The following is a 12,464-nucleotide window of genomic DNA, read 5'->3' on the forward strand; positions in this document are numbered from 1 at the left end:
TCCGTGAAAGCCAAGATGGCCGCTCCAGACCACCAGCGGCCATGGCAGTGGAACTGACCTTGAGATCCAGTTCCCATCAGCAAGTGGCATCGACGCTCTCCTTCGGGCCACAGTGGAAATTAGAACTTTTGAGGAACAAACTGTCCTTTCCTATTTTTTAATTTTTTTTTTAAGATTTTATTTTTTGAGAGAGAAACTAAATGAGAGAAAGCAAGCATGAGCAGGAGAGGGAGAGAGGGAAGTCGACTCTGCACTGAGCAGAGAGCCTGATGTGGGGCTCAAACCCAGGACCCTGGGATCACGATCTGAGCCAAAGGCCGACGCTTAACCCACTGAGCCACCCAGGTGCCCCTGTCCTTTCTTCTTTTTAACATTCGCTAGAGATGACGTGTCCAACTTTCCAAACGCACTACAGATATCTGGGTTTGCTCGTCTTCTGCTTGAAAAATAATAACATTTCTCAAATCGAAAGAAGAAACAGAGAGATGATAGAAATCAACCCCAGCGCGAACGGCAGCTGTAACGGAATGACGACTGGGGTGGCGGGGGAGGGCGGGAGTGGGGAGCGAGATGTTTCTGCAAAAAAAGAAAACGCGTAGCTGCTTAGGCGCCCTGAGAGCAATAAGAGCATTCCTCCACATGGAGTTGGTCGCTCAGTCCAAGCCTGAGATACTCCAGGCGGCAAGTTTGTTTTGAACACAAAAAAATAACATGACGTCAGGAGAGGGCTGAGCGCAGCCTATATTCTCAACCCTTGGCTCACAAGACCCCTCCCAGGAGGAACCCGAACCCTGCCACATGCCAAGCCCTAAGACAAATTACTAGAGGAAAAAGGGCAGAGGTTGAACGAGTCCCCGAAGAAAGAGATCATTTCATGACAGGAGGGGCTGGGGAGAGAGGGAAGCTTTAGTCCCCAAACAGAACCAGGGAGAGATTTCAGGACGCAGTGAAGGGTGACAGACGGGACCTTTGATGCCCTTTGACCCGAACAAAGGTTGTAGGTACAGCTTTATCACGTAGCAAGAGTCCTGTGGGCCATTTCCTATGCCAAATATTTTACCGTCAAATACCGCTTGCCTTTCACCAACCCACCAGAAGGAGTTTCTCTTAAAGAAACAGAACATCTTCCTGTCTTCCTGTAGCTATACAAACAACTCGGGAAGGTCCCATCCTTCCTAGTGTCTGATGGTGATTTATGCACCAATATTTACTCAGCTCAGGCTCTGGGAAGGAACAAGGCAAAGTCTTCAACCTCACGTAGTTTCCAATCTAGTGTTTCACAAACAGTTTCCAATCTGTTTTTCCAAAACAGATAGCAAGAAAACGTGCAACGTCCTAAATTGTTCCAAGGACACGAGGAAGAAAATCGAACAGATAAAAATTTGAGTCGGGGATGGGAGTGCCCTGATTTTAAGGGAGGTGGGAAAGAAAATCCTCCTTGAGCTGATGCTCTAGAAGAGGCATAAATTAAGGGCTATCTGGGGGGAACGGTGCCTGAACAGAGGACCCTCGCCGCAAGACAGAGAGCCCTGGCGTGGAGGTCACACAAAAGGCGTAACCTGGAGGAGTTCAGTGCTGACATCCTGCCCCAGGACCCAGCTATCCAGACTGGCGAAGAGCTGCAGGCTTTTGCAAGAGGACGGACGGTCTGAGGGGATTGTGAGAGGGTCTTACAACATGAGAATTAAAATAAATCCGCCCAGTAGTGAAAAAGAACAGATAACTACCTATTCTCTCCGGATATATACACAGATATACATACACACACATATACATACATACGTGTGTGTGTGTGTGTATTTTGTCACTGTGAAAAGAACCCCACGTGGGCCAGAGCAGCGCCATTGCTAGTGGACGCCGCCAGAGCAGGCGTCCTTTGAAAGAACACAGAGCATGACCCTGTGCCGGCGACAAGACATGGGTGTCCATCCTGACGTGGCTAGAAACCCAGGCTCTACCACGTCCTGCCTGGCTTTCTTTCACCCTTTCTGGCACTAGTTTCTTCTTCATCTTTAAAGGCAGGACGGCACCTGGTCATCCTGGGCAGAGTTCTGAGGATACTAGGAGATGGTCCATTTAATATGCACAGTGCCATACCTGCTACTAATTGGAGGAATAACCAAAATTGCATATTTATGGCATTTTAACATCACGGTCAATGTATGATGTATTCAACATGGAATAAGATGTATGCATTATTATTAATAAAACCATATTATTTGATCACATGGCTTTACAATAGCCGGGCATTTCAAAAGATTTCTGTTTAGCTTATGGGGAGTTTCTTGTTGTAGTTGTCTTGGTATTTTGGATGCTTCCCTCGCTGTAAAGAGACATAAGGCCATGACTGATGTGGATCTGTTAAAGCATGAATGAAATACCAAGGTCCACGACTGTACAAATAACAGGGGCAGGACACCAAGAGACAGAGATCTGGCTGTTTGGAAACCCAGGGCAAGGTTTTCCTGCTTACATACCATGACAAGACATTCTGTTGAAGGCAAGTGAAATTTACTCAAAGTGCTTTTCCAGAAGCAGAGAGATCTTTCCTCTCTTCTGAATCCTTGGCATTTGCCTGGGTCAAATCACAAAGGTGCTCTACAAATAAGACATGACAAGCGTGCTCTCCCGAAGAGGCTGCCAATGGCACGAGGAAATGGATAGCGGGGGGGGGGGGAGCTCCAGAACAAAGGGAGACAGACGCCGCCATTTCTGCAACACTCAATCACAATGCCGTGGCCAGGAAGCGGGCATCTGGTTCAAAGCCTGCTGGAGAAAAGGTCTCAGGCACAATGCAGGATTATTTGTCATCCTGACATCTAGGAGGAAAAGGGGTCAGCTGGACCCGAAAAGCCTGACATCGTTGCCAACTACTCATGTTCAAACCGTTAACATGTTCATGTTCAAAGTGCCTTTCTTTACGGGGTAGGTGGTGCAGATCGCAGTATTCTGTAGATTGGAAAAACAGAGGTGCCACGAGAGCCCTGATTAACAACAGTTGGAAAAACGGCCAGCCTCGCTTCCCAGGATTCAGAATGAGACACTGTGCTAGGGGACAGTGGCCCCGGCCACTCCTGAGTGGTTCATTGCGCCAGTGCGGCGTGAGTCCCTTATGTCCAGCACCTCATCTTCCCCCAAAATCAATGAGGCTGGCAAGGGTTTTGCCTGCATTCTACAGATGGCGTAACCAAGACTCAGTGAGGTTCACTGAGCCACTGAGACATGTCTGAAGCCAGAGACTCTAGCTTGGAAGAACTATCAAACTTCCTCTCCAATTTATGGTGATCTGGGGAGTCTCACAAAATAAAGAGACTCTAAGAACCGGATGGAGAAAAATTACTAACAGATTGCTGTGATGAACATGGGAGAAAGAGATGGAACAGAAGGTAGAAACAGGTTTAAGTTAAATATATAGAGTGAGTCCGTAAAGGTTTTGGTATCAGAAGTAGCAAGTCCGGAGAAAGTGAAGTCTGGGGCGCCTGGGTGGCTCAGTGGGTTAAGCCGCTGCCTTCGGCTCAGGTCATGATCTCAGGGTCCTGGGATCAAGCCCCGCATCGGGCTCTTTGCTCAGCAGGGAGCCTGCTTCCCCCGCTCTCTCTGCCTGCCTCTCTGCCTACTTGTGATCTCTCTGTCAAATAAATAAATAAAATCTTTTAAAAAAAAAGAAAGTGAAGTCTATTATGACGGACTGGATTCACCCAGTGACTGGATCACTCTGTCCTTTCTCAGGAAAATCTTAAATGACCATCTGTCGTCGCGGAGGCAGCGATCACAGGATCCTAGCACAATGGGGGCCCAGGAAGGTCAGGGCTGGGGAGCAAATCTCACATAAGGATTTTGAGGTCCCTCTGTCCCTACTGCGTTCTCCCATCCAGGACCCAGAAAACGCTTCCTTCTCCTTGGAGATTTTGCCCGCTGGATTGTACATTTCTCTTAAGAAAGGCCTTTATGAACTTCACAATTCCCCCTCCATGGCAACCAGCCCACAAGCAAAAACAAGAGTCAATGAGCATATTTGCTTTGAAGCAATGGCAAGTTTGCCTTCAGACCTGAGAGGTACTGGAAGAGAACCCTTACTCCAGAGAGTTCCATCAGGATTTTTATGATGCAGAACTGACGGATGCCACTCAGATTTAGAGGACCGTGACCCTAAGTACTGAGAACCCAGCATATCTGAGAGCATAAGGGGTACTCCTGGATTATAACATTTTCATAATGAAGGTAAAACATGGAATGTCACTTTTCATTACAAAAGCCAGGACACTGTGAAACTTGTCACCATATTTTCTCCTTTTACATTTAACTTTGTACTGCAGAGTCATGTTCACTAATGAATGATGGAGGTACTTAAAGGTGGACTCATGCATGTGGGTTTTTTTTTTTTTTCTTAAGACTGTATTTATTTATTTGAGAGAGAGAGAGAGAACAAGCAGAGGGAGGAGGAGGCTCCCAACTGAGCAGGGACCTCCCGAGGCAGGACTCGATCCCAGGACTCTGGGATCATGATCTGAGCTAAAAGCAGATGCTTGAATGACTGAGCCACCCAGGCATTCCCAATGCATGTTTTTGAATCCAGTTATTGGGGAGGAATTAGGGAAAGATAGGGGTAATGGGATATGCATACAGGTAGGCACTTTCTACTTCAATCAATCAAAAATATGCAACTAGTGGTTCAGTGGGTTAAGCCACTGCCTTCGGCTCGGGTCATGATCTCAGGATCCTGGGATCGAGTCCCGCATCGGGCTCTCTGCTCAGCAGGGAGCCTGCTTCCCTCTCTCTCTCTCTCTCTTTGCCTGCCTCTCCGTCTACTTGTGATTTCTCTCTGTCAAATTAATAAATAAAATCTTTAAAAAAAAAAAAGATAGCTGAGAAGTCACACATGACAGTTACATAGAACCAGGAATCAAGAAGAACTAGAAGGATGTGAAGGAAGCACTACACAAAGCAAGTTGTACCATATCACCTGTCTCTCCACCGCTGTGCGAAAGTCAGAGGTGACCCAGATTTGCATGAATCTCTAAGACTTGAGAGCAGGGTCTCAGCCACGGCTGAAAAGTATCAAGGGAAGCAGCCTAGCTCCACGTTAGAAAGACAAACCCTGAGACAGTTTATAAAACTATGATCAAGAGCAAAGGTGTTTGAAATTTTCCATCAGACGCACCCGAAAAGCCAGAACCTTCCTCAAGCGAGTTACCAATGAACAGGTGATGGAATGAGAACACTTAATACTTGGGTTGAGCCTGCAGCTGACTGCCACATATTACTTGTCTATTTCTGTATACTGCTTGTGCAGATGAGTTTATGGTTCTTCCTTGGTCTTTCACCGGGAAAGATAAATGAATAAGTCATGACGGACACTCAAATGTTACGTACTATTTTCTTGTCGTACGACTCTCCGCTGCTGTATGTGGTGGCCAGTGTGGACGAACACTCTTCCAGGTACCAAGGCTTCTTCCCGCTCTCAGCCGTGCTGCTGATGGAGATGGTGTAGATGCTGTTGGTGTAGCCGTCACAGGAACAGTGGTCTTTGCTCCTTCCACCGTTTCCTGAGGCCCAGACAAAAACAGAGCCGAGGCCTCTCCGCCCCTGTTCACGAACAGAAAAAGTTAAATGACAGAAGACACAGATCACAGACTCTAAGTGCAGAGAGCAATAGCAACAGGACACATCAAATAGTTGTAGGAGGGGTGTGATGCTATTTTAGTAATGCACTGGATGTAGGCTGTTTTTTGAGGTCAGAAGAATTGCTTTTTATCATATATATATATATTTTATATTTATATTTATATTTATATATATATATATATATATATATTTTTTTTTTTTTAAAGAGAGAAAGAGAGCATGAGCCTGTGGCAGGGGTGGTGGGGAGAGGCAGATGGGGAGAATCTTAAGTAGACCCTGTGATGAGCGTGGAGCCTGACCCAGGGCTCGATCTCATGACTCTGAGATCACAACCTGAGCTGAAATTAAGAGCTGGACACTTAACTACTCACCCACCCAGGTGACCCAAGAGGAGTTGCTTTCAGAAACTAAAATCTGTATGTAATCTGTATGTAATGTATAGCCCAGGGACTCCAGTTAATAATCCTGTATTGTTTATACGTAATAAAGAGATAAAAATAAGATAAAAATAAAAATAAGAGAGTAGATCTTAAAAATTCTCAACACTGGAAAAAAATATATAACTCGGCATCGTGAAAGACTATGGTACTAGACTCACTGTGGTATTCATTTCCCAATATATACAAATACCAAAGCAGCATTTTGTATGCTTGAATATAATGTTACATGTCAATTACATCCCAACAAAAACCCTAAAATAATCCTTTTCACATGCCACAGTCATAGAGGTCACAAAAGTACCAATGACAATAAGAGGTCCCACCACGGACCAGGCACAATTGTAATTGCTTTACATGAATCAGACTCAACTCTTCCAATAACCCTGTGGGAATGGTATGATTTTGTCCTTAGTACACAGATAAAGACTTGAGCTACAGAAATTAAGAAATGTTCCCAAGGTCATCTAGCTAGAAGTGGAAAGACAAAATCTGAACCCCCCAGCCAGACCACAGAGTGGGCACGTCATTAGCTGTGATTACTACAGACCTATACTAGGGCTATGAGTCTCCTTCCACATGAAATGGTGCTCTTCTGCTCCCTCAGTCAACATATGAGCAACATGAGGAGTGGAGAGGTAGTGTGATCTATCCTTAGGTCACACTCTTGGTGAGGAGCAGAACTAGGGACAATGAGCCTTCCAGAGCTGTGCCTCCCCTATGTATGCAATGGACACTAATTATGAAAGATGTTAATGGATGCTTCCCGAGATGAAAAAAAAATTTTTCAAGATTAAGTATGTTTGGGAAATTCTAAGTTAAGCAAAATGAAACAGATTCCCCTACTGTAGAACTCAGTGATTGTTCTTTGCAAAACTCTATGGGAGATATTATCCAATGCTTTTTTCCCCAAACATATTTGATGGTAGGATACTTTCTTCCACCCAATCCGTGAAATTTTTCTTACAAAGCTAGGAGATGGGGTTATAGTCTTCATGTCAAAATGTGGCATCCGTCCACAGTGTTTCCTGAGGTTATAAAATAATTAAGGAGAAGAAGCAAAGTAGAACATAGATGTACCGAAGCATAAGGACTAGTTAGTTCCGTAAGATAAGATCTTCAGAAGAAAAGAGAGAAGTTGGCCAAAGTGATGTGTATCTTTCTGAATAGGTAGAATGGAATCCCTCAGAAATTTTACCTTTTTAAAACTGGAAGTCACCCTGAAGGACACACAGGCCAAATCTATCATTTGGTAATTAGGGAGTGGAACCAAAATCACTAGCTGGTGATGGCAGACACTCTTTTTTGCTTCCAGGCCCTGGCTTTTATGGTTTCAGGTGGAAGGAAAGTAGCTTGGGATGTGGTATTGGAATTTTTGGTAAAAGAGCCAAAGAAAGAGAGACGAGAAAGAATTTGAAATATCCTTGATAAACTGTCTCTGACCTCAAAATCTCAAGAAACAGAATATTTATGACATGGTTGACCTGAACGTGGATTTCTTTTCGTCTTTCAATGTGGAAAAATGCAATATGATCGCACAGGAATGGGAAAAATTTGTGAAGAGAGAGGGAGACAAAGTTCTGGATACTACTGCCACTTGACAGCTGGGTCTGGTTTACCATCCTTCAGGCTGTCATCAGACTATTCAGGAAATGTACAGAAGGATGCAAAATTTTTTCAGCCATCATAAATGAGGGATTTTGTTCAATGCTTTGTAAATCTCTAGAAGGAATTACTGCTCACTATGGTGTGGATAGCCAGACTGAGAAACTCTAGTGACTGACTCATACCCTCACCTCAGAGAGAGAACATCATAGCCAGAGAAGGAAGGGTCCAATTCATCACCAATATAGAACCTCTCTATCACAGACTGAGGGCCTGTGTTGCTGGCAAAGACGTGGTCACACTGTAGCTTTATCTGACAGGTCCACAGAATGTAAGACATGAGCAAAAACCACTCCTGGTTTAAACAGCACTGGGACAGATAATAGATTAAGAACCACAAAACCACGAAAAAGCACGTCTGGTGTGCGCACACACGTGCACACATACACACACACACACACACATTCAAAATCATGACTGGGTGCCTTTGTGTAAAATTCACTGAAAAGATCTTTAAAAACGTACTCAGTTTTAAAAGAATATTTAATAAGAAAATATTTAGAAGGTAGTTTTGACAATGTAATTACAAATGGAGGACACAAAATGATGTAATATGGTCTCAGTTTAGAAGAAGAATGTATGTGTGCCTCTATGTGTGTGTGTGTGTGTGTGTGTGTGTGTGGTGTGTTTAAAAAGTTAATGTGTATAAAGTTAAATGCATAAAGTTACCATAAAGTGACAATATAACAGAACTTAATTCTGTTTGGTAAGATTAGGAAGGATTTTTTTTTCTTTCTTCTTCATACCATCCTTCCATGACCACATGCAATTTTTATAAACAGAAACAAATGCATTTATTCCCCTCTTACGAGGGGAAACACAGGGCCAATTCTTAAAAGATAATTTTTACTTTATGATCACAAGAGGTTTTACACACAGAAGGTTCATTGTGCACTAAAGAGACTAACATTTATAGACATTTATTATGCGCCAAGCATGATACAAACATTATTCTGCACGATTTAAGTCTATATCATTTCACAGATGGGTAAACTGGGGCTTAGAAATGTTCATGAATGCTAGGGCCAGACCTTGAAATCCAACTAGAGCTAAAGCCTGTGCTCTTCACCCTCAACAACGGTCTTCTTTTGGGCAAAAAGAAGGCTGGTTGGTGGTTGCTGTATTATTTTTAGCCAAAGCTCCAATCTCTTCATTGAAGTCTGGCTTTCAAACCTAAGAGCAGACCAGCCCTCGAACCTCTTTCCAGATTGGTTGCAGGATTAAAATGATAAGAAAGGAGGCATGTATGGTCCTGAGCATTCTAAGGAAAAGGACATAGTTTCAGCTGCAAAATTCTGCCTAGAAATCCCAACGTGATTGGAGCTCCCTCAGAAGTAGGACCACAAGTTATTCCATCATGGCGGCATCCAGAGGGGACACCACTGTAAAGGAAACAGGACTTATTATGGAGTCCTCTGGAGATTGGCTGGGTTGACAGAATGAATGGCTGAAAGAACAGTGGGTTGCCACTGCCCTGAAAATGCCCTTTACAGATAAGAAGTGATATCCCTCTATCAAAGATAATTTGAGGGAATTACTTTATAACTGGGTATGGTGAAAGGAAACATCAAAGGACAGTATGAGATCAATAACTATCCCAACCCCCCATAGGATAGAAAGCTGGGGAGTGGTGGGGAGGGGTTGTCATGGGAACTGGAAACAGAAGGGCTAACAGGAGTTGAGACATGACGAGGGGACATACCAACCCCTGCTGACCCTGCTGGGAGGGGACCAGGGGAATATGTACTGAGACCCTTATCTCTTTCTTCTCTCCCATCTTTCTCCCAGAAACCAGAGGACCTGGGAAGTCATATGGATCATTTTCCCTGAGCACAGAGTTTGTGGAGAGATGGGGAGAGAGCATCTGGAAAATCCCATGGGAGACAACTGGCATTGTCCTTAAGGTATGTTATGGAGTGAGTTGCGTCCCCTCCCCTTCAAATTCATTTGGTGACACTATAACCCCCAGTGTGACTATATTAAATACAGTGGAGACAAGCAAGAAGGTGGCTGTCTCTTAAGCTGAGGAGAGAGGTTATCACCAGAACCCAACTCTGCTGGCACCCTGAAATCATGGACTTCCAGATTTCTAGCCTCCAGACTTCGAGAAAATACATTTCTGTTGTTAAGCAACCCGGTCTGCAGTATTCTGTTATGGCATTGCAAGCTGACTCACACAAGAGGGGAGGGGGAGATAGAGGGTGGCCTGCCCCGCAAGGAAGCAACAGAATATATAGACACCACTGCTACACTATCCACCGGGCATTCTGACCCTTGTGCATGTGTGTAGGGTTTCTGATTAAAGTCCCAGAAATAAACGGGCTAATTTGTGGGCTGAAAATGCCATAAAGATCTGTGCTAAAGATCTATGGGGTTAATCTGAAACAATTAGCAATTCAAAGATTTATTTACTACAGATGCACAGCAGATTCCCATTAGAGTGCAATATTCAGAAAATCAAAACATATGTGGCAAAAGAGAATCTAGACATTTCTCCAAAATTCAGAGTAATTGAAGAATTAAATCCTAATGTGGGACGTAGGAAGAAAGGAAGGTGGGCAGAGTAGAATAAACAGTAAAGAGTCTTAAGACACATATTTTCCTGAAGTGTAGGAAATGAAATTTTCAAGTATTGTGATTGCAACTGGGTATTTAAATATGGCTTTGGGTGAAAAAAAAAAAATCTTCCAGTTTAGTTGAGTACTAAGTTAAAAGTAAACTCAAGGCAAAATATATTGTGAAATCCATAAAAGACCCATTTGGCCAAACTCTATACTTTTTCATTGCGTATTTAATTCTGCATGTGTTTCTTCTCATGTATGCCCTACAAACATCAATTTACAATGCCCATAGTTTTATTACTAAAGGCTAGATAGGAACTGAATTTCTTGTGTTTCTGGAGATCAGAAAAGGCTACTTTATGCTGTGTTACCAATTAAGTCCTATGTCCCAAGCCAGGTTTTGAAATCTAGAGTTGAGAGAACCACATTTCTTTAAAATGCTGTGATAATTTTCCAGCCAATGCAGTTAGATTTTATTTGGAATTTTAATATTACTTTCTTTCCCCTATCACTTAGAAAATATTCTTGAAGGGGCATGAATAAGTGAAAAAAAATTCTTGCAGGGGCATGAATAAGTGACCAGAGACTTCTGAAATACAAAAAAAAAAAAAAAAAGAAAAAGAAAAAAAATGTGGCTGGACATTGTGCTGGTACTTTCACAAATATTAGTTAATTTAGAGCAATTCCAGCAAGTCAGATATGTATTTTACAGATTAGAAAACCAAGTAACACTAAGTAATAGGTAAGCCGTCATATCACCAGAATGTGATAGAGACAGAGGATGGAGGTCCCAAGGACACTGATCAGAAGGCGCAGATCTGTATGTGTCAACACAAAGCGACAAGATGATACAACACATGATAAGGAAATTTCCTTTATCTGTGACATCTTCCAAGCATAGCCTGCGTACCCAATTACTAAAGCCCTTTACCATTCCACTTGCCATCTTTTTTGGGTGTTCGTTCTCTCAATGAGAAAAGAGTATCACCCTCCAGGAAGCTCTTCTACACTCGGATAAGAGATAAAGGGGCTTGAGACCAGAAGAGGCACAGGAACAACAAGGACAACTATAATATGTGGTAGCTGAGATATGAAGAACTGTTTATCTTTTTTAAACAAAATCAATCATCTTTTTAACAAAATCAGTCTGGCTCCTCAACAGAGCAGGTTCACTAACAAAAATAGGTCTGATCTAGAAACATAATATAAAGGCAAGATGACAACACACTTCCGAAAGGTTTTTCTAGTTCTCACATGAAATGTCCCAGAATTCTAAAATATGTATTACTTCTTAAAATTAATAGTTAATAATCCTTTGAATCATTATCACCTGTAGAACAGATGATTCACATGAAAACAAAAGCATCTTAACAGTGACCTAAAAAGTAATCCAAGAAGAAATACAAGCCATAATTGAGGACATGGCAGGAGCAGATAGTCACTCAATGCCTGGAGAAAACTTTGGTGGAACTTGGTGGGACAAAGTCTTCTTTGGGAATGCAGCAAGAAAATGTAGTCATGATACAGATTCAGTAAGACGTCTTTGGGAAAGACTAAACCCTGTGACTTGTTTCTTCGATCAGTTCCTTGAAGTAGGATGGGGATTAGGGTAGGAAAATTAATTACAGTTGACCCTTGAATAACTTGGGTTTGAACTGTACGAATCCACTCATATGTTAATTTTTAAAATAAATACAGTATAGCAGTGTAAATTTATCTTCCCTTCCTTATGATTTTCTTAATAACATTTTCTTTTCTCTAGCCTACTTTATTATAAGAAGACAGTATGTAACACATATAACATACACAATGCATGTTAATTGACAGTGCTATCAATAAGACTACTGATCAAGTAGTTAAGTTTTGGGGGAGTTCAAAATCACACATGGATTTTGGATTGTGTAGGAGAACAGTGTCCCTCATCTCCACATTGTTCAAGGGGCAGCTCCGGGTAAGACTCATCTGGATCCAGGGAAGACAGTGGGTCACTCCCCACCAAAACATAAGGGAATCCAAGGTGACAGATAATGAGATGTTCTTAAAGAGTAAAAAGAGGGTCCTCTGAGGGTGAGGAATCTGAAGGTTAAGTGCTGCTTTGTCTATACTGTGCCAGAGTCCTAAATTTGTTAGAGTGAGGACTCTACTGCATTGTCTTCCCTCACCCAGAAAACACACA

The 12,464-nt window shown here is 42.7% G+C and overlaps 1 protein-coding gene across 4 annotated transcripts in view; it reads right to left on the reverse strand.

Moving 5' to 3' along the window:
- The window catches only part of PCSK5 (proprotein convertase subtilisin/kexin type 5), a 449,573-nt gene that overhangs the window by 256,262 nt on the left and 180,847 nt on the right, over window positions 1-12,464 (reverse strand). For all 4 annotated transcript variants that reach the window (XM_044265871.1, XM_044265870.1, XM_044265868.1 and 1 more), the window contains exon 8: window positions 5,374-5,586. In XM_044265871.1, coding sequence (XP_044121806.1) covers window positions 5,374-5,586 — 213 coding nt within the window. The remainder of the gene's footprint in view (window positions 1-5,373; window positions 5,587-12,464) is intronic.

This window comes from Neovison vison, chromosome 9 (genome assembly GCF_020171115.1).
Source record: "Neovison vison isolate M4711 chromosome 9, ASM_NN_V1, whole genome shotgun sequence".
Taxonomy (NCBI): Eukaryota; Metazoa; Chordata; class Mammalia; order Carnivora; family Mustelidae; genus Neogale; species Neogale vison.